The sequence below is a fragment of the Hydra viridissima genome, unplaced genomic scaffold (assembly GCF_058129835.1).
Source record: "Hydra viridissima isolate aposymbiotic clone 2 unplaced genomic scaffold, HvirCarnegie_v1 scaffold_8, whole genome shotgun sequence".
Lineage (NCBI taxonomy): Eukaryota > Metazoa > Cnidaria > Hydrozoa > Anthoathecata > Hydridae > Hydra > Hydra viridissima.
The window spans coordinates 9,832,682-9,853,315 of record NW_028324307.1 but is presented as its reverse complement, the minus strand read 5'-3'; the positions used below and the strand labels follow the sequence as shown (position 1 = coordinate 9,853,315).

Here is a 20,634-nt window from a genome sequence, read left to right as displayed (position 1 = left end):
CTTAATAACAAAGTATAACTTTGCTTTTTAATATTTAATTTTCTATCTAATAGTGATTGTTTGTATATCAGACTTTACCAAACAGTACTACTGTCGACACAAAATATTGTATTATTTATAGATAACTTAGTTGAATACAAAAAAAAGAACAAATTTTTTATCATTACACTTTTATTTCCAGACCATTAAAGAAAAATATTTACAAATAAAGAACTAAAGATATTCTATTATTGTAGTTAATATTATTAAAGGTTTGAAACTAATATTGGCAACTTTAATTAAAAACAATATTGTAAAACGCTAATATTTAAAAACGTGGCGATTTATTAGATAATTATTAATAATAATTAAAAAAATTAGATTTATAAATAAAATCAAGAAAAATAAGCTTTTATAAATTTTCAAAAGAAAATAATAACTAAATATTCTTTTCATTGATTAACTGCAACTGATTTTTTATAACCTTGCTTTTCGTCTGTCTATTTATTCGCCCATCTCCTTGATCATTTGCGCCCTGAAACCATCTTGAAACCATCGGGTAAATATCTTTATCCTTGGAATTAAGATACTGAACTCTTACTGCTGCTAAAAGAATAAAATGAAAATAAATTTAAAAACTCAATTTATTTTTTGTTTAAATATAAATTATTTTTAAGTTATTTTTAAGCTCTTATACGTATACTTTGCAAATCAAGAATTACATTAACTGGTTAGCAGTTTTAAAAATATGTGCATATGATAATAAGTTCAAGTCACCAAGGGAGAATATAATATCTTACAAATTCACAACTAATGACAACACTGGCAATTGTCATAAGTACTAACATATTATATTCTTTCTTAGTGTTGTAAACATATTTTTGTAAATATAAAAATACAGTTGACTTTAATAGACTAAAAATTTACATAACTAGTAATACTTACATAGTAAGCACTTTAACACAAAATGATAACATCGCAACTTAACCTTGCCCATTCCAGTAGCTATCATCTTACTTGAAGATCCATTTAGATGACATAAAACGCTAAAATTTTTGGAAAACATGGCTCCCAACACACATCATATGTATTTTGGACGTTCAACTTTACCGCCAATAGAACGCAGATATTCGACCTAAAAACAAATAATGCTACATATTACAACTTTTTTTATTTAAACTATTTTTTCAAAGGTAAATGAAAATGTAATGCGGTATAATATAACTAAGGTATTATTAAATTACCTTTGATAAATTACAATTATAAGACTTATAAAAAAACTTATCTTTGATCTTATAAATTAATAGTTACTAGTTTAAACGCAACCTGAAGACTGCTAGAAACATTATAATACAAAAAATAATTTCAAACTTTATAGAGAGCCATCTCAGATTTCATCTGTATCATAAGGTTAAGCCTCTCCAAATCTTCCTTACTTTCCATTGGAAGGCCAGGGGGAACAACAATATCTTCATTATCCAAAAAACTTTGAACTTCTAAAAACTTATTTTATTGCTCCAGTTCTGTTAATCTTAACTCCAAAGCTGCTAACTTCTCTATAAACATACATAAATAATTAAATAATATTTGATTGCATTTGAATCTTATTGGAAAACTGGTTTCAAAAACACAATCTAGTTTTTAAATTGAAGACATACATGGATAAAGGTGTTATGGAACTCAAATATTTGGAGTTAAAATTTTAAACATTCATGTTATTTATCCCTGTAGGTGAATTGATTGCTGTAAAAATGGTATTCTAGCACATTTTTGTGCTGTGTTATTAAGGCCATGGAAAAGAGCGTTATTTAAAACCTTTATCTGCGTAAAATAGTAGAAATGTGTATTTTTGTAAAATGAAATATGTATTTTTTTAAAGCCTTCATCCATTTATGACTTTAGTTAAAACACAAATTATTTTTTTTTACAAAAAATATAAATAGTTTTCTTTTGTCAATATATGTCAGCATCATAATCAATGTATGTATGTGTAACACATATACAATGTATAACAAGTAGTAAAACAAAAAAAAAACAAAAAAACAAATAGTTTATCCAAAACCTTACTTTCCTGATTCCCAAAATTTTGAACAGTTTTCTCATAGTTTTCAGAAGTTGAAGTCCCTTTTAATAAAATGCTATAATTATATGCATTATATGAATATATATATATATATATATATATATATATATATATATATATATATATATATATATATATATATATATATATATATATATATATATAAATGTTATATATGCTTAATATGAAATGTATATGTCATATTGATATATATATATATATATATATATAAATGAACATATATATATATATATATATATATAAATGAACATATATATATATATATATATATATATATATATATATATATATATATATATATATATATATATATATATATGTTATATATGCTTAATATGAAATGTATATGTCATATTGTATATGCAATTGCATATACCATTTATTTATATACTGCATATATTATGTCAATATTGTATATGGCATATATTATATGCAATATATACAAAATACATAGGGATGTCTGCCAATATTTTTAGGTGGATTTCTCTGACTTTTCCCTGATATTTTCCTGATCTTCTACCTGTTTTCCTTGATTTAATTTAAAGTTACCCAAATTCAACTTCACAAAAATTGACCTAGATTTGTTTAGAAAAATGCTCTTCAACTGCAAAAATGTAAACAATAATACAACCCACACTAAATGTATCAAGTATTGATACATTTAATATGGGTTGTATAATTGTTTACATTTTTGCAAGTGAAGATTCAAGATTCGCTTGATGCAAGTGAAGTTCATAAAACTATCTGCCAAATAAACTTTTATATTACATGTACTATGTACAACTTATTTAAGTTATGTAAGTTTGATGAAGAGCCATTTTCCCTGATTTCTCCCTGATTTTTTTAAAATTCAACCTAATTTTCTTGATTATCCAAGATTTTTTGCAGATATCTGATTTCCCTGACTTTTCCCTGAATTCCCCTGATCTGGCAGACACTCTGTATATATATATATATATATATATATATATATATATATATATATATATATATATATATATATATATATATATATATATAGATAGATAGATACATACAAACATACATACATATACATACAGAAATACACACATAAACATACTACTATACACGCACATATACATTTTAGCTGTATTTCAACTTTTGATAATAGTTAAAATAGAGCTAAAATGTCTTATACAAATACAACAATGGTTTCATCATAAAAATAAATTGAAAACTCAACCAATGTTAAAAATTATATCTGAATGTGTCACTAATGGATAAATGTAAAATATTTCTACTTACCAGCGTAACGGTTATATTAAGAGGTGTACGAGAGTTTGAGTTTAAAAGTTTAATTAAAGGGTAGAAAAAGCGTTTGAAAAAAAAAAAAATGATAAAAAGCTTCAAACTAAACTAACTCTATTGAATAGTTTTAATCAATGAATGAATCTATTTGAATAATTTTAAAAATTAGTCGCATGGTCTAAGTAAATATATTTATAATATACATTTACAAACTTACGGGGAACTTTTACGATTCAAAAACACGCGGTATACAGTCGGTTAATGGTTGGCGAGAAATGCCAACAGTTAGCCAACTGTAGCCAATACTGGCCCATGAGTTGGACCAACTAAAGCGTGTTTACTGGGCAGTTATTTGAATGGAAAGATAAAAGTTTTTGTTTATTTGGAAATAAACGATTTCATCATAAGATTCAGTGTCGTTAAAGCGAAGAACGTAAAAAAAATAACCTGACCGAAATTAATTGCAGTCACATTTCGCAATAAAAGGTGTTGGTTTCTATTAGCATTAAAATTTGAAGTATTACATTGTTAATAAAAAGTTAATAATAAAATATTAATTTAAAATAATAAAAAATTAACTTGTTGTAACGTTTTAAATGAAAAGATAAAAACCAGGTTGCGTATATAAAAAAAAGATTTTTTACATTCGAAAAGTTCATTGCTTTTTGTACAGATCAAGTTTTAAAAACATCTCCAGAGAAAGATTGTCAAACCGCGTACGTACTCGCTGTCTTGAAACCCCCCTCCCCTTTTACGCATTTGTACGTTTTTTGGTAACCCCCCCTCCCCCCACACCTGCGTACGTACTTTATGGATGCCCCCCATGCAATATAATTGAAATTAATTGAATATCAAATTGAAAGAAAACGTCTTTTTCCTTGATCGCGCCATATTACAAATTATTAAAAGAAAAACTCGCCTACAGTTTTTTTAAAAGCCGTACGTTTACTCGGCCTGTCACTATAGTAGGCCATGTCTACAACCGTAAAAAAAATAGGCCTGCACAAAAAGTTCCGGTCGCACGACGAATAGGCCTGTAGTAAGAGGGGTGAGGGGGAGCGAAAGGGGTAGAGAGAAAGAGAGAGGGTTAAATTTTTGTAAGATAAAACCCCCTCCCCTTTGGTCACGTGAATGTCGAAAATTCCAAGGTTTGTGCGGATCCAGTGTGCATAGAATGAAATTGGTACATTCACGTGGGCCGTTTCCTAGTGTATTATTGGTTAAGGCAAACAATGAGCCTAGAAGTTCGCCTCTGCCACAAATGCCTATCCTCCCACAAGAGGTCTGCCCTGATGAGCTACTTATGGGAAATACCATAGTCATAAGAAATAGATAGTCTGGCCACTTGCGGTATTCCTTTGATCAACTCTTTGTTCGCATTTTTTTCGTGTCCAGTCCGCTTCAGAGTGCACAAAATTTGTTTTCATCGATTGTTTATCTACGAACTGCTTGTTTAAATTACATCTTTTTCATCCAATATTTTGAATGCCTGGTGCTAATTGTTCTATTTATGGATGCAGTACTTCTAGGAGGCATAAGGGAGTCTCAATATTTAAAGTTCCTGCTTCTAACGACAGTTTTAATACGTCTTGGAGGGAAAGTCTGATTGCCATTATTCTCAAAGATCGTTATGAAGATTTAAGTTTGAAGACTCAAATAGAAAATAAGCGTCTGTTTATTTGTGAAAAGCATTATCTTCCAGAAATGATACTTTATAATGATAAAAAAAAGACATTAAAACCTGGATCATTGCCGACTCTGTGCTTACCAAAAAAATCTTTCACACCATCAATTCCTATACAAAGAAAATCTGCCTCTGCCATCATTGCTAAAAAAGATGCTTTAACGACTTCAAATAATATTACTGCCTTTAAGCCTATATATAAATCATTTGAAGAGTTCTTAAATCGTATTAGCAAGTTAAAAATTAGTGACTGGACCATGAGTGTGAGTCCTGTTGTGGCAGAGTTTAAACTTTATGATACAATCCACACATGTCCTCGATATGAAATATATGTTGATGATAGTCTTGCTTTCACCATTCGTGTATATTCTTGGCTCATTCCAGATGATCATTTAATATATACAAAATACAGAAGATCTATGCGACATATTTCAGCATCTAATCTTTTATCTATTGTTACTTCTTTTAACCTTTGTTCTGGAATAACTGATGTCTTTGCATTAAAATCAAATCTTTATATTAAACATTGTATTTCAAAAAAATTTGATTTATTTTCATCTAGGAGTGAGTTTCCCTTAAACCAGACAGAGTATTTTCGATCTCAGTCATGTATTATGCTGATTGAGTGGATGTTATGCTGTTCACAATGTAAAAGTATTGAAAAAAGTGAAATTAAATGTTTGAAAAAAAGATTAGCTACTTCTAGTATCCCTGCTAAATTAAATGCACCAATTACATTTACATCTCCAGATCGTCTGAAGCTTACATTACAGAGTGTTCGTCTAGAAAATAAAGAATTAAAAAAAGAATTAGCTTTGATGAAGCAAGAGATTGAAAATTCATCACTAGCTATTAGTAAAAATATTGAAAGTGATTTAGTTCAAATAATGGCAGAAGCTGATAAAAGTCAGATTTCTCCATTTATGAACCTGTTTTGGGAGGAGCAGCAAAAATATTTAAAATGCTCAAAGCAAGGGATTCGTTATCATCCAGCAATAATACGTTACTGTTTGGGATTAGCTGCAAAATCACCAGCTGCTTATGAAGCAATAAGGTTAAATGAGAAAACTCATTCTGGTTTTTTAATTTTACCAAGTCGTAGGCGATTGCGTGACTATAAAAACTATGTAAAGCCCAAGTTGGGATTCAATAAAAACATAATAGAAGAATTAAAAGATAAAGTCATTAATTTTTCAGTTCAAGAGAAATTTATAGTCCTAGTTCTTGATGAAATGAAAATTCAAGAAAATCTTGTTTGGGACAAACATTCTGGAGAATTAATTGGTTATGTTGATTTGGGTGATCCTAGTGTTAATTTTGCAACGTTACAACAAGCTGATAAGCTTGCTTCTCATGTTTTAGTTTTTTTAATTAGAAGTATTGTAAATCCTTTTAAATACAGTTTTGCAAATTTTGCTACTACAAATATTACATCAGTGCAATTATTTTCTCTATTTTGGAAAGCTGTAGGAATTTTAGAAATCTCTGTTGGTTTAAAAGTAGTTGCTGTTACTTGTGATGGAGCATCATCGAATAGAAAATTTTTTAAAATGCATTTTAATCTGACTGAAGAAGAAGATATTAATGGTAATGTTGATGTGACTTACCGCACTGATAATCTATTTGCTGATGATGATGATAAAAGATTTATATATTTTATTTCTGATGTTCCTCATTTAATTAAAACAGCAAGGAACAACCTTTACCATTCTGGAGCTGGTAAAAGCAATCGTTATATGTGGAATCAGGGTCAACATATTTTATGGTCCCATATTTCTGATTTATTTTATGAAGATTTAAAATGTCAACTACATGCATGTCCAAAGCTAACTGTTGAGCACATTAAAATAACTCCATTTTCAGCTATGAATGTTCGTTTAGCTGCACAAGTTTTAAGTGATTCATGTAGTACTGCATTAAAAATCTATGCACCATCAGATACAGCTGGGACAGCACAATTTTGCAAATATTTTAATGATTTTTTTGATTGCTTAAATGTTCGGAATACAAATGATTGTATATTAAAATGCAACTCTTTTTTGAAACCATTTTCTGACACAAATGATGTTCGATTTACATGGCTTAGAGAAACATTTTTAAAGTATCTTTCTGATTGGCTTTTTTCTATTGAATCAAGATCTGGAAATTTTTCAAAAAGTGAGAGAAGTAATATGTTTATTACTTGGCAAACTCATGAAGGTTTAAAAATCACAGTTAATTCTGTTATTGAACTTGTCAAATTTTTAATTAACAACAATGTAAGTTATGTATTAACTGAAAGGTTTTGTCAGGATCCTTTAGAAAATTACTTTGGACAACAACAGTCAATTGGTAGAAGAAAAGATAATCCTTCCTTGTTTGATTTTGGTTTCAATGATAATACCATTCGAAATCAACTTATATTTCACCCAATTGCAGGTAACTGTCAAAATGTCAATGAATCAAACAAAATATCAAGGGAGAGTACAACACGTATACCACGCAGAAAATGGACCAACTCTGAAAAATGTATTAATATGAAAAGTTGACTTTTCAAGTGATTCAATAAAAATTTCCCTTATGTCTCCTTGTACTGCTGAAAACAAAGAAAAAGAACATACATAAAAACGGCTATTTTCATAGCCACAAATCTTATTAAAAATGTTAAATGGCATAAAATATTGATTAGTTACATTAGAATTTTTTTTATATTTGTAATAAACTAAATTTCAGTTAATTTTGTAGACATTTCCTTACATTTACTTTTGTTACAATATAAACAGGCACCTATTATTCTTTTTATAAAACCTCCACAGGTATCCACTTCCCCCAAAAAAACTAGTGATTTCACAGGCAGATCTAAGTTAAGATTAGTTGATGTATGCATATATATATATATATATATATATATATATATATATATATATATATATATATATATATATATATATATATATATTAGGGGTAGAATTGATCTTTGAGTTGTTTTTGATCTATGAGTTATTAGTTGTTTATTATAAATATAAAACTAGTGTGCATAGTTAATTTTGGACTTCATTTTTAACTATTCTTTGTTTTCTTTTAGATAAGGGAGGGTCTCTTACCTAGCTTTTATTTCTATAAACAAATAACAAAAATTTTAAAAACTAATCTTTTTAATGACAAATAGTTGCTAAAGTTACTATGCCAAGCATGCTTTCATGAGATTTGTGGCTATGAAAATAACCGTTTTTAAGTGTAATATTCTACTAAACTTCTATAATCCAATTGATGTTTTTTTCATTTTTGAGCGGAGGGATTTTGACTTTGTTTGATTCTCTTTGATTTTGTGGATACTTAGTTTTTCTTTTGCATACGAAAAAGATCTTACTCTGACATAAAGTGTAATCAGATGATAAAATAAGTTTAAAGACAGTTCTTTGGAAACTCGATTTGTGCAAAGACCACGAAGTTCAGATATGTTAGCCAAAACTCCACTGTTTTTTAAGGTTTCAGCTACAATTAACTCTGAATCAATTTTTTTTACAAAACTTTTACTTTGATGGCGAAAGAGAAACTCAACTTTTGTAAAAATTTCTAAAACTGGAGGAGACACTTTCCACAAACCACCACGATTTTTAGCATTCACAAATTTATCATAAGCTTCAGTGCATGTTTCTGGACTCTCAAATAATTGTTCTGTTTTACCAGCATTAAGAAGTGAAAGGCAGTCTGTGCTTAACTTTTGCTGCCATAATCGAGAACTGCGAATTCTGCAATAAAATGTGCTAAATACATAACCACTTAGATAAAAGATAATTTCTTTGTCTCTATCAGAAAATTCAACAGGTGATAAACCATTTAAATTTAAAAAAGAAGTATTGTAAAGTGAGTTTGTAAGAAATGCTAAAACATGATTGCATAGTTCATAGCCAAGAAGTCTAGTCGATTTTTTAGTCAGATTGCTAAATAAAATTCCTTGATTAACAGTTTTGTAAAATTTAGGATAAAATCTTTCAGCATCACCATCAGCTTTAAAACCAGCTATTACTGTCTCTAATAGAGATAGAGTTTGTTGTGAAGTATCTAAAATTATTGCATGATTAATCCTTAACTCATCTCTATACAAATCAGGATAGCATTCATCGTTGATTAAGGTAGTAATACTTTTATCAAGCAGATTTTTAAATTCATCAAGAAGAATAGGTGGTTTAGGACTTTGTATCGTTAAATCTAAAGGAATACTTTGATGCTTTGAATTTGTATGCCTTGTAAGTCCTCTTTGAGATATGCACTTCTTAGAACAAATTGTGCAAGAAAATGTGCAATCAACTTGTTCACTAGATAACTCCAACACCAAAGCATCTAAATCTTTAACAAAATTTTCGTCTTCAAAAAGAATATCATTCTCCAAAGAAAAAAATAATGCTTCTTTATCAAATTCACCATAGAGTTCTTTCTGCGTTTCCATTTTTTGTGCACTCAGTTCCTGGCCGCCCGACAAATTTCAAGTGTTTCGTATGATTATAAGAAAAATCCAGATATTACGGCCCAAGTGACCAGACTATCTATTTCTTATGACTATGGAAATACGCATACGTTAGCAGGCTTTGAAAATACACATAAAAAGGGCTTCTGTGGTACAAATTTCAAAATCTGCAAATAAACTGTAAACTGCAATATAAACTGTAAACTAAGAGTAAACTGAGTAAGTTTTGGTTTTACTTTTTTGAGTTTTTGTATGGCTGTTTTACAGAATTGCTTTAGCTAGCTTGAATGACCGGTGGACAAAATCTGTCTTAGACGTGCTATTTCTTCACAAAGTTTATGTTGTTTATGGTTTATCAATTTTCTCACGATGTTTGTATTTACTTAATGAAAATGGTTCGGTAATGTTGTGCTACGTAATTAACAAAAGAGAATTTTTAAAAGTAATAAATAAGAATGTCTTCTGCAGGTCTAGAGCTTTTGACATCTTCCTCCCCGGCTTTTAGTTGATCTTTGTATGTTTAGTGTGCCTTGCGGACGCCAATGCATGCAATAGCTAGATCATTTTTTAAAACAAGGCATAAAAGCTGTGCTTTAGGTTTGTTTTGCTTTTTTTTTTTATGTTTTCTATGTTTCTATGTTGTCTTTCTATTCTGTTTTTCAGGCAGGGTTTCTGTTGTTGTTGTTGTTAATGTTAGTTAAGATTTCTATGATATTTTGCAATATTTTTAATTATTGTTGTTGTTTATTATCTTTGCCATACTTTTAACACTAGTCAAATGTAGTAGATTTAGGTTGAAAGTTTGATTACTTCAAAAATTTTAGTTTCATGATATTAAGGAATGGTTAACTGACTGATCTATGAAGAGAACGAATTGTTTGGCGTACATCCTAATGAAAAAGTCAACTTTTTAGGGTATTTGGGCAAATTTTCCCCCTCCCCAAATTTTTAAAAATATTTTTGGGGAATATTTTAAAATTATTATATATTTCTTCAAAAAATATTTTAGTTTTTACTTGTTAAAATATAAAAAAAGTCCTAAATTGCAAATCTAAATGATTTTTAAATAGATTTATAGAGTATTAAAATAACAAATATGTATAATTTAATACAATTATAATATCTAAGACATAATAAAATATAACTAGAATATATTAAAATAAGAAAGTCCATGAAAAATTGAGAATCAAACTCAAACAAAATTAGGCTTCAGGATAAACTTATAGATAAAGCAACATGATTTATAAATGAATTTATTAAGTACTAAAATAACAAATATTATACAGAATATAATACAAAAAGTATCATTTACAAGACATACAATTTTATATGAAAGATAAGTAATCGTATTATAATAGGGAAATCTAATAAACTTATGGATTTTACAAATTTCTCACAGACTATTTCACAGACTTTCCAATCATTGATTTATATGAAATCATCTAAACTCTATTGCTTGGGTATTCAACCACTGCTCTTCTCAGTAGTTCTCCATGGTTTGATCTGGATTCAGATGTTGCGAATCTACTCAGAGTTTTCAGCATGTTGTGATGAACAGATTCGGAACATTGCTCAGCAAATATGCCTAATGGCATTTTAATATTGTTTAAGAAAATAATGAGGCGTGTTCAATAATATGACCTTTCCACCCCATTGAGAGATTGTGGTTAAAGTTAATTTTAACATAAAGTTCAGTTTCCTAAATCAAAAGTAAAAAAAATAAATAGCTAGTGACTTAATATTTATATTAATATTTATAAGCCTATGACTTAATATTTATAAATAAGAATTGTTTCCATGTTTATTTCTACATCATATTCAATAATTACTTTCCTAAAATTTCTTTTTTCAAACTTTTCTTAAAAATTATTTTCAAATTTTAATTTACCTTTAACTTCTTAACATACATTGCAATGGCATCTGCGTAACCCTCATGAAGTTTCATACCAAAGCACTTATCGACAACTAAAATGTCATGGTTAATGTTGAAATTTAACCATATAATTTAAAGTTATGTTTTAAATTGAAAAAATAGTTCATACACAAATATGTGTGTGTGTGTGTGTGTTAGATGTGTGTATAAATTACCTATAGAAAATGATTTTAACAGTTCAACAACTGGATTATAAGAAGGATAATGGTCAAAAATATGTTGTTCCAAATCAGGCAGAAGCTTCCGAATTTTGTTAGCATTTCTACCATCCAACCCACCTCCATTATATCCATGCCAAATTATCCCATGGTTACTTAGCCATACAGCAATTTCAGGTTCTTTACATAAAACATTAGAAATCTCTGTAACAATCTTCATCAGCAAATGAAGTTCTGGTGGAGGAACTACATCAAGTACATATGTGTCTCCAGCTACATCAAGCAGACATGGATGAATAACATTTTTGTAGATTTGCATAGAACATTTCTTAGATTTATTTTCAGCAAAGCTTGTATACAGCAACTTTAACTTATTGAAAGTTCTCAGTTCTCCCAGATTTGACTTTTCACCATTGCAATATAAATTATATTTAGCAGTTTAAGATCTGCTGCTAAGTAGAACTTAAGTCTGTTAAAAATTATTTTCTCAATAATTATCTGAAGGTTCGCATGATTTTCAGTAACATTTTTGACAAATGCCAATACCACAACTTTCTTAACACCAGTATTTTTGTTTTCTCGACAGTCAATATCTGTTTCTATATTAAAAACATTCATAACAAATTTTAAGGATCCTTGACCTCCATCTATTCCAACACGAATAATAACTTTATCTTCTTCTAGTCCCCTAACAGTGCAAATATGTTCAACAAGTGATTTGGAATCTTTCACATACACAAAATCTTTAATTACAGTATGTAGGATTTTTTTATTACCAACTTTTTTCTTAGCTGTAAACTCCACTTTTTCTACTGCGTAATAATCATCAAGACTAGATGACCATATCTTTATTTTCTTTGAAGTGTTAGCTTCCACTCCCAATCTACCCAAATCTTTTCTGCAATCCATTGCAATTGAATTTATTGTAGAATCTGATAGATCGTGCTTTCTTTTTATACTATAGAAAGTTTGACTTGATATTGTTTTCATTGTCCTCTTCTTTCCTATCTGTAAACTTAACGGAGTCCCACCTGTTGACAATTTTATAGTTTCCCCCAATTGAATGTTTTGAACTTGTTGGATTTCTTTTAGAGATTTGGAGAGGACTTGTTCTACTGTTTTTAAACCTAAAATTTAACATTTAAAACTTGTCATAAGATTTAATAAGAACTTTTATACAGACTATAATTTATTTATTCTAATACCTTTTGAGATCAACAACATTCTTAGGTTCTCCACAGTATCTTTCTTACTACAGGAATGTCGAATTCCAACTCCAATTCTTTGATAACAGTTAAAGCAAATTTTTTTAACAACTTCATTTGATATCTCAGGTTCATTTAAATAAACACTTAAAACATCCTAAGAAATAATTTTTTATACTTTATAAGTTATCATTAATGGTAACTCAATCAATTTTCAAATTGAATAAGTAAATTACAACTTATATTTTATGAAAGTTGATTTTCAAACGTTTGTTACTATGTTTACATTAAAAGTTATACATTACCTTAAGGTTTACCTCTTTGGATTTATCTCTGGACATAACACATAGTGGACAATCACAGGTTGACTCTGCATCACCTATATATATATATATATATATATATATATATATATATATATATATATATATATATATATATATATATATATATATATATATATATATATATATATATATATATATTTCAGAGAAATATGGAATACATATTTACCTTTAAATCTTGGAAGTAATCTAATTCTCTCAGACATGAGCAACCAATTTTCTAAAGTTACAATAGATAATGACTCTCCTTTTTTGGCCGAGTATAAGTAAACCTTGCAGCTTGAACATAAACCTGTTGGGCTAGAAAGTAGATCTGGATTGTAGTTACTATTTGCATACATTTGAACCAGATTTAGGAACTGAGTTCCAGGTTCCAACATAGAACATTTAAAATTTTTTTTGCCACAACAAGCACAAATAATCTTGCGAGATGATAAATGATCTCTATGTTTATAAGGCATTTCACTTATATTAATTATGCTAGTGATATGTAAGTGAATATGTATATATATATATATATATATATATATATATATATATATATATATATATATATATATATATATATATATATATATATATATACATATATATATATATATATACATATATATATATTTTTCATAAGGACCAAAATATTTTTTCTACAAATTCTATTAATTAATTTTCTTACTGTTTAAAAAAGTTGAAAAAAAAATTATAAAAAAATTGTATGTCACAATTTTCCTTTGGGAGGGGGGAAATTTGCCCCAATTCCCTAAAAGTTGGTTTTCTAGTCAGGATGTACGCCAAATAATTCGTTCTCTTCATAGATCAGTCAGTTTACCATTCTTTAATATCAGGAAACTAAAATTTTTGAAGTAATCAAATTTTCAACCTAAACCTACTACATTTGACTAGTGTTAAGTTAATGTGGTTGTGTTATTAAATTCTTTTGATCACTTATCTTTTTTTTAATTGATTATTACTTTTATTGTTTATTGCTTTCATTAAACTTTAAAAATTGTTTGTAATAGTGTTGTTGTTATTTGTTGTTTTTATTGTGTTTTAGAATACTTTTTTGTTATTCAATGTTGTAATTATTGATTATCAATAAACAGTTGCTGTTTGTTTTTATTATACGTTTGAGTTGTTCTTACTTATTAAAAGTGCTCATGTATTTTTGCAGATGCTGTAAAAATTTCCGTGATCAGAAGAGTTATTATTGCAATTTAGACTTCAAAAAGATGTTATGAACTGTATTTGAACCCATGACGTTGAGGAGTTTAATACAAATGCGGTTTGAATTAGTAGACACTCCTAACATTTTAACCATTTATACTTATATTTTTCAGCAACTCTATTTGTAGGGTAGAAATAATGTTTCTTTTCAATGCTTTAAATAAGCATGTTTGATGTTTGTGCTTTTGCATTTCTATTTAACAATTTTATTTGTGAAACTTTATAATCTATAATCTAATTGATATAAGTGTACAGATAGTTCCATGTAAGTCCTATTTATCTTCAAATCATTATCTACAAATAAATAGTTGTTAAAATAGTGCATTTCTCTTTCAATATTTAAATGTATCGTGGGTGTAAACTTTTTGTATTTTACATATATATATGACACAAATTAATATGTGTTTTACTATTATCATCCAATTATATGACAGTGTAGCTACATATTTTAATCTTATAAAAGTCATAACGAACAGTTCTTATAAAATAATCCTATTAGGGGTGGTAAACGATTAACGATTAATCGATTAAAAACCATTAATCATTAATCGATTAATTAACAAACGATTAATCGATTAATTTTTTTTTTTATATAACAACTTTGCGTTTTTTTGTTTCAAAGATTTTTACGAACATTTACAAGGGTTTTTTTAACGAACAAGACTTGTGTTGACTTCTATGTTGATTTGCCTTTATTTTCCGGCATCCGGTCAAATATTAGTATAAACAAACAAAAACAATGCTTTTTTCATAGTGCCGTTTCTTAACCACCATTTACAATGTTGTTTGGAAAAAACCGCTCTGAAGTTTGGAAACACTTTTTATTGGAAAATAAAGGCAAATCAACATACAAGTGCAAACATTGTTCAGTTGAACTTTAATTCCATTCATCAACTTCAAGTTTTTTGTATCATTTAGAGCACAAACATAAAATTTATTTGACAAAAGTTATTTTAGAGAAGTCTAAAAATTTACAGCCAAGTATTGCTACATATTGTAAAATACAGGTAGCAAAGCTGAAGATGTATTAGCTCGTTTAACTGCTGTTGATCCTATCCCTTTTGCAACTTTGGCAAATAGCAAAGATATTAAAAATGGCTGGAAAGCTCAAGGACTTAAAATCCCTGATGATCGACATGCTATAAAGACAATTGTTATGAACTACGCAAACTCAATTAAGTTAAAAGTTGTTCAAGAGCTTCAGCAAAAAAAATTAAAAGGAGAAAGGTTTTCAATTTCTCTTGATGAGTGGACTTCTGGTAAAACTAGAAGGTATTTATGTCTCAATGTACATTGTTCAGACAAATGTCACTATGGTCTTGGGATGATGAGAATAAATGGTTCGTTGCCTTCAGAAAGAGCTGTTAATATTGTTATTGAGAAATTAAATGAATTTGGCTTAAATTTGATCAATGATGTTTTGGATGTGTTACTGGCGGTGCATCAGTAATGAAAAAAATGGGACGTGAAATGGGAGTTATACACCAACTTTGCTACTGCCATGGAATTCATCTTGCTGTATGTGATATTCTTTATAAGAAAAAATGCTTAGAAATAGAAACAACTCAAGAAGAAATAATGACTGATGAGATTGAAAATGAAACATCTGATTCAGACCCTGATGATGAAAACAACACTGAAGAATGCTAGAATGAGGAAAGTAATAGCTCTGTTTCACAGGAAATCCAGTTTAATGAGGACTATGGCGTTATCATATTGAAGGTTCGCAAAATAGTCAAACTTTTTAGAAAATCTCCACTTAAAAACGATTCCCTTCAAAGTATTTGTAAAACAGATTTAGGAAAAGAACTCAAGCCTATTTTGGATACTAAAACAAGATGGAATTCGCTAATAAGTATGTTAAAACAATTCTTAAAATTAAAAAATGTTATTGCAAAGGCTCTTGTTGATATATCTAGAACAGATTTAATTTTAAAAGAAGAAGAAATAAAACATATTTTTGATATTGTTCAGGCTCTACATGTTGTAGAGTTAAGTGTTATGGAACTAGGGAAAAGAGACTGTGATCTGATAAAATTTTGTTTTTACTACAAAATCTTCAAGAACAAAATACTAACATTGGTCAAAAATTATTTACTGTTGTCTCCGAGAGAATTGTTGATAGAAGAAATTGTAATATTGCTGGTTTACTGTGCTTTTTACATAACCCAGCTGACTATAAATCAGACTCAGAATTTCCAGATAATCTTTTGAAATACCCACATAAAAATAAAATTGCTAAAACTGCTAGAGAAATATACCTACGTTTATTTCTACATGAGGAAGTAGAAGCAGCATATCAGTCTGAGTTAGAGTACACTTGTAATGAAGAACCATTAAGAAAAAAAACTAAAGGTGAAGAATTAGCAGAAATAATAGCTAATACAGCTTCAGCAGCAGGAAAAACTAAAGGGATAACTTTTAAATCTTCCCCTCAAGAAGTTTTGACATGCATTAAACGTGAAATTGCAGTTCTCGAAAGCACTGGAAACAGGCCAAGTTCTTTAGAAAAGATTTATAATGCCATTCTAAGTCTTCCCCCGTCTTCTATAGAAGCAGAAAGAAGTTTTAGTGCAGCTGGTTTATTTGTTACTAATTTAAGAACTAGCTTAAACGATGATACTGTTGATAATTTATGTTTTTTAAGATCATATCTGATTAAAAGAGAAATGAAATCATAAAAAATATAAATTACTTTTTATTAAGTTATAAACACATTTTTTCTAAAATTAATCGAAAATTAATCGATTAATTTTTCGAAATTTAATCGTTAATCGATTAATGTAAAATACCGATTAATCTACCAGCCCTAAATCCTATGTATAAACTAATATTAACGTGATATTATTGAAGGGCAGTTACTAATAAAATTATTTATTAAATTTCATTCCGTAATATTGAACTGATAATAGAAATATAAAAAGATCATAAAGAAAATCAATTACGTTAAGCTTCGAAAAAAAAGTCTGAAAGACGCAATAAAATAAAATCTTTCAGTATACCGTATCAAAGATAACACACCTAAGAAGAAGTTTTCAAATCTAAAATAACAAACAATCAAAGAAATCTAAACATCAAAGTTGTGACACCAGGGATATATTACCAAAAAAAAAAACACCGCATAAACTAAAAAAAAAAAGTAACGATTTCAAAAGATGATAAAAAGAAAAACTTATAAAAATCAAAACATTTACAAAATAAAAAAAAATGAAATAATATTTTTAAAAACCTTAAATGACAAAAAGCTCACGGCAAGAAAACGATGAAAAAAAAAAAACAGATCCCGTTTTTGGCTCAATTTCCATACAAAACGTCGAAATTTAGGCCAAATGTGGCCAAATTTGAGGCTTTCACCGACTCCTCTTGGATCCTTCGGTCATATTTTGTTGCATCCTATCAGACTGAGCAAAGAAATGCCCAAGAGCATCAAGGAATTCACTGACAAGTACCGAAATTGGCGACAAATGCACAGAAATGCTTAGAATTTACTTGTAATGTCGATTCTATGATTATTTCGTCAAATTGCAGCCTTTCACCGAGATTTCTTGGAGCCTTTGGACATTTTTTGTTGTAACCTATAAGGCCGAGCACAAAAATGACAAAGACAATTAACAGAGAGACTGGCAAGTACCGGATTTGGCGACAAAACCCCGTTTTTGGCTCAAATTCCATACAAAACGCCAAAATTGGGGCCAAATGTGGCCAAACTCGAGGCTTTCACCAACTCCTCTTGGATCCTTCGGTCATATTTTGTTGCATCCTATCAGGCTGAGCAAAGAAATGCCCAAGGGCACCAATTTGGGCCAAATTCGAGACTTTGTCGCCAAATCCGGAACTTGCCAGCCTCTCTATTGATTGTCTTTGTCATTTTCGTGCTCAGCCTGACAGGATACAACAAAATAGGGCCAAGAGGAGTTGGTGAAAGTTTCAAATTTGGCCACATTTGGCTCAAATTTCGACGTTTTGTATGGAAATTGAGCCAAAAACGGGGTCTGTTTTTTTTTTCCATCGTTTTCTTGCCGTGAGCTTTTTGTCATTTAAGGTTTTTAAAAATTTTATTTCATTTTTTTTATTTTGTGATTGTTTTGATTTTTATAAGTTTTTCTTTTTATCATCTTTTGAAATCGTTATTTTCTGAAAAGTAACAAAAAGATTTTTGTTTTCTCTATAAAGTAAAGTGCAAGTGAAAAAATGTGACAAATAACTTTTGCTCCAGTGATAACTTTTAACCTCATCCTGACTACATATAATGATAATTTTCAGCAAAATCTTCAAAAATTATTCATTTCTTTTGATTAAGATTTTCTTAGCAGTTTTTTTTAAGTAATTACTTTGTGTTTTTCGATGCTACTGCAAAAGAAGTCATTAAAATTATTGAGTGGCAGTATTTGCAACACTTGTGTTGTATAGTCAGTGGTCTGCCATTGCTCTAATACTTTGAATAATTTTTCTTAGCGAATTGCCTATAAACTCTTGTACTAAACACCTGCTTGAATACCTGGGGATTGGTCAAATTGGTGCAGCATACAGCATTTCTAACACAACAAACAATTACAGAAATAGAATCCTTATAACTTTTATTCCAAATAATTGCATCCATGAGAAGTATTGCATTTTGAAGATTTTTTGTATGCACTTATATTGAGACTAACTGAGACAGCTAAAATGCACCACTTTGGGTTTCAGATTGCAAAGTTTGACAAACTGACATTGACATTAGGATAGTCTTTTTTAGATGTGCTTTGTAAATGTGCAACATGTAATTCTTTAAGATTGAGGTAGAAATAACATTTTTTGAATGTGTTGGATTTTTTTAATACTAAGTCTTTTTTTCACTAATTTGACTGTTTCTGGTATAATATGGTTTTTTAGATTTTTTCCTGGTAATGATAAAATCCTCTGCTCATCAATCAGACAGTTCATAGTAATTTGATACTTTTTTATATGTCCAAGATTTTGTTGCAAGTGTTAACATTTGCACCTTATAGTGTTAGGAGTCAATCAATTAATTTTTTTTGAATTCATACATTAAACTGTCTAGATCTTTATCTTTATGTTACTGTTTGATATGGTGCTGTTTATTCGTGATGTTAAAGAAAGATCTCCAATATTATATGCTAACAAAACCTTTTCAGCAACTCCGCCTGATAATATCCTCACAATTTTGTTTTGCTGGTGAAATCTTAAGTAATTCATATAAAAGTATTAAACTTTCAAGTAAAATCTTCATCAGCTTCTACTGCTCTTTTGTAATGTTTGCTGCATGTTTTCAAACCCGGGGTTACATTTAAATTCTTTTCTTATAAAAGCAAAAGTCAAGGGAATTCTTTAAGTTCCCTAAAAAAAAAAAAAAAGCAAGTTTAGATAAGTTTTAAAAGTAACTGAAATCTTAACAACTATTATAAATCTTCACAAAACATTTTCCATTTTATTCCCATAAGAGATCTGCTGTAACTATAATAAAAGTTAGATTAAATTTTACAGAAGTCTTTTTACTTTTCCTTTCGCATTTTAAAAGGATTGCAACGCCTTTAATTTTTCTCTCAAAATATTTGCAATAGAGCTGCTAATGATAACCACATGAAATTCTTATTGAATATATTTTTCTTTCATATTTGCTTACCACATTATTTTCTTAACAGATTTTAATGTTATGTTTTATAATTTCATTTCTAAAATTGTTAACTCAAATATATATTTCTTTAGAGAAAATAGAAATACAAAAAATTAACAATATGCTTTTTCATAATACACTCCTTCATTTGCTTAAACTTTAAACAAAGGTGTCAAACAGGACCAATTTCAGAGGAAGGGTGGGGGACAATTTTAAAAAGCCTAACTTAAACTGTCTAAAACACAGTAGTGGCTTTTTAGAAACTTATCTAAGCATTTAATGACTTGGAATATTAAAAATGCATTCAAGAGCAACAAAACTATTTAAAACTTGAAACTTTATAGAAAAAATTTGAAAACTTAAATGTAAATTTAATTCACTCATTTTACAAAATGTATTTCAGATATATTTTGATAATTCAACTTAAATAAAACATATAATATTGATAAAACAAAAAGAATAATAATAACATTCACAATAACAAAAAAAAGATAAACAATATAAATAAAAATAACCAAAATAATAAATCTTATGCGAAAAAAAAAAACAATGAAAAGAACTAATAATAAAAAGTGTAATAAAAAAATTAGTAACAAAAAAAAATGATAGTAAGAACAAATATAACAATAATAAAAAGAATAATAATAATTATAAAAATTTTGACCACAGCAAAAAA

General features: G+C 28.5%; 1 protein-coding gene, 1 long non-coding RNA gene and 1 pseudogene across 5 annotated transcripts; all 3 read right to left on the bottom strand.

Moving 5' to 3' along the window:
• Positions 1–271: 271 nt before the first annotated feature.
• Positions 272–3,691, bottom strand: LOC149884964 (uncharacterized). 3 transcript variants are annotated; one of them, XR_016455200.1, is made up of 5 exons: positions 3,350–3,691; positions 2,047–2,117; positions 1,351–1,535; positions 925–1,114; positions 272–585 (listed from the first exon to the last, which is right to left on the bottom strand). It is a non-coding gene; the product is annotated as an uncharacterized LOC149884964 (long non-coding RNA). The 3 variants fall into 3 exon arrangements; XR_016455201.1 differs by having other exon boundaries at positions 273–585; positions 2,047–2,103; XR_016455199.1 differs by lacking the exons at positions 2,047–2,117; positions 3,350–3,691 and having other exon boundaries at positions 285–585; positions 1,351–1,990.
• Positions 3,692–8,000: 4,309 nt separating this feature from the next.
• On the bottom strand, positions 8,001–9,572 carry LOC149884963 (uncharacterized). Its single transcript, XM_090095976.1, has one exon. The coding sequence runs from the start codon at positions 9,463–9,465 to the stop codon at positions 8,272–8,274; it is 1,194 nt and encodes a 397-aa protein (XP_089952102.1). The 5' UTR covers positions 9,466–9,572; the 3' UTR covers positions 8,001–8,271.
• A 1,353-nt stretch (positions 9,573–10,925) lies between these two features.
• On the bottom strand, positions 10,926–13,607 carry LOC149884962 (uncharacterized; annotated as a pseudogene). Its single transcript, XR_016454988.1, has 6 exons — positions 13,293–13,607; positions 13,085–13,158; positions 12,780–12,936; positions 11,572–12,701; positions 11,372–11,448; positions 10,926–11,182 (listed from the first exon to the last, which is right to left on the bottom strand). The product of XR_016454988.1 is annotated as an uncharacterized LOC149884962 (transcript).
• Positions 13,608–20,634: the final 7,027 nt, after the last annotated feature.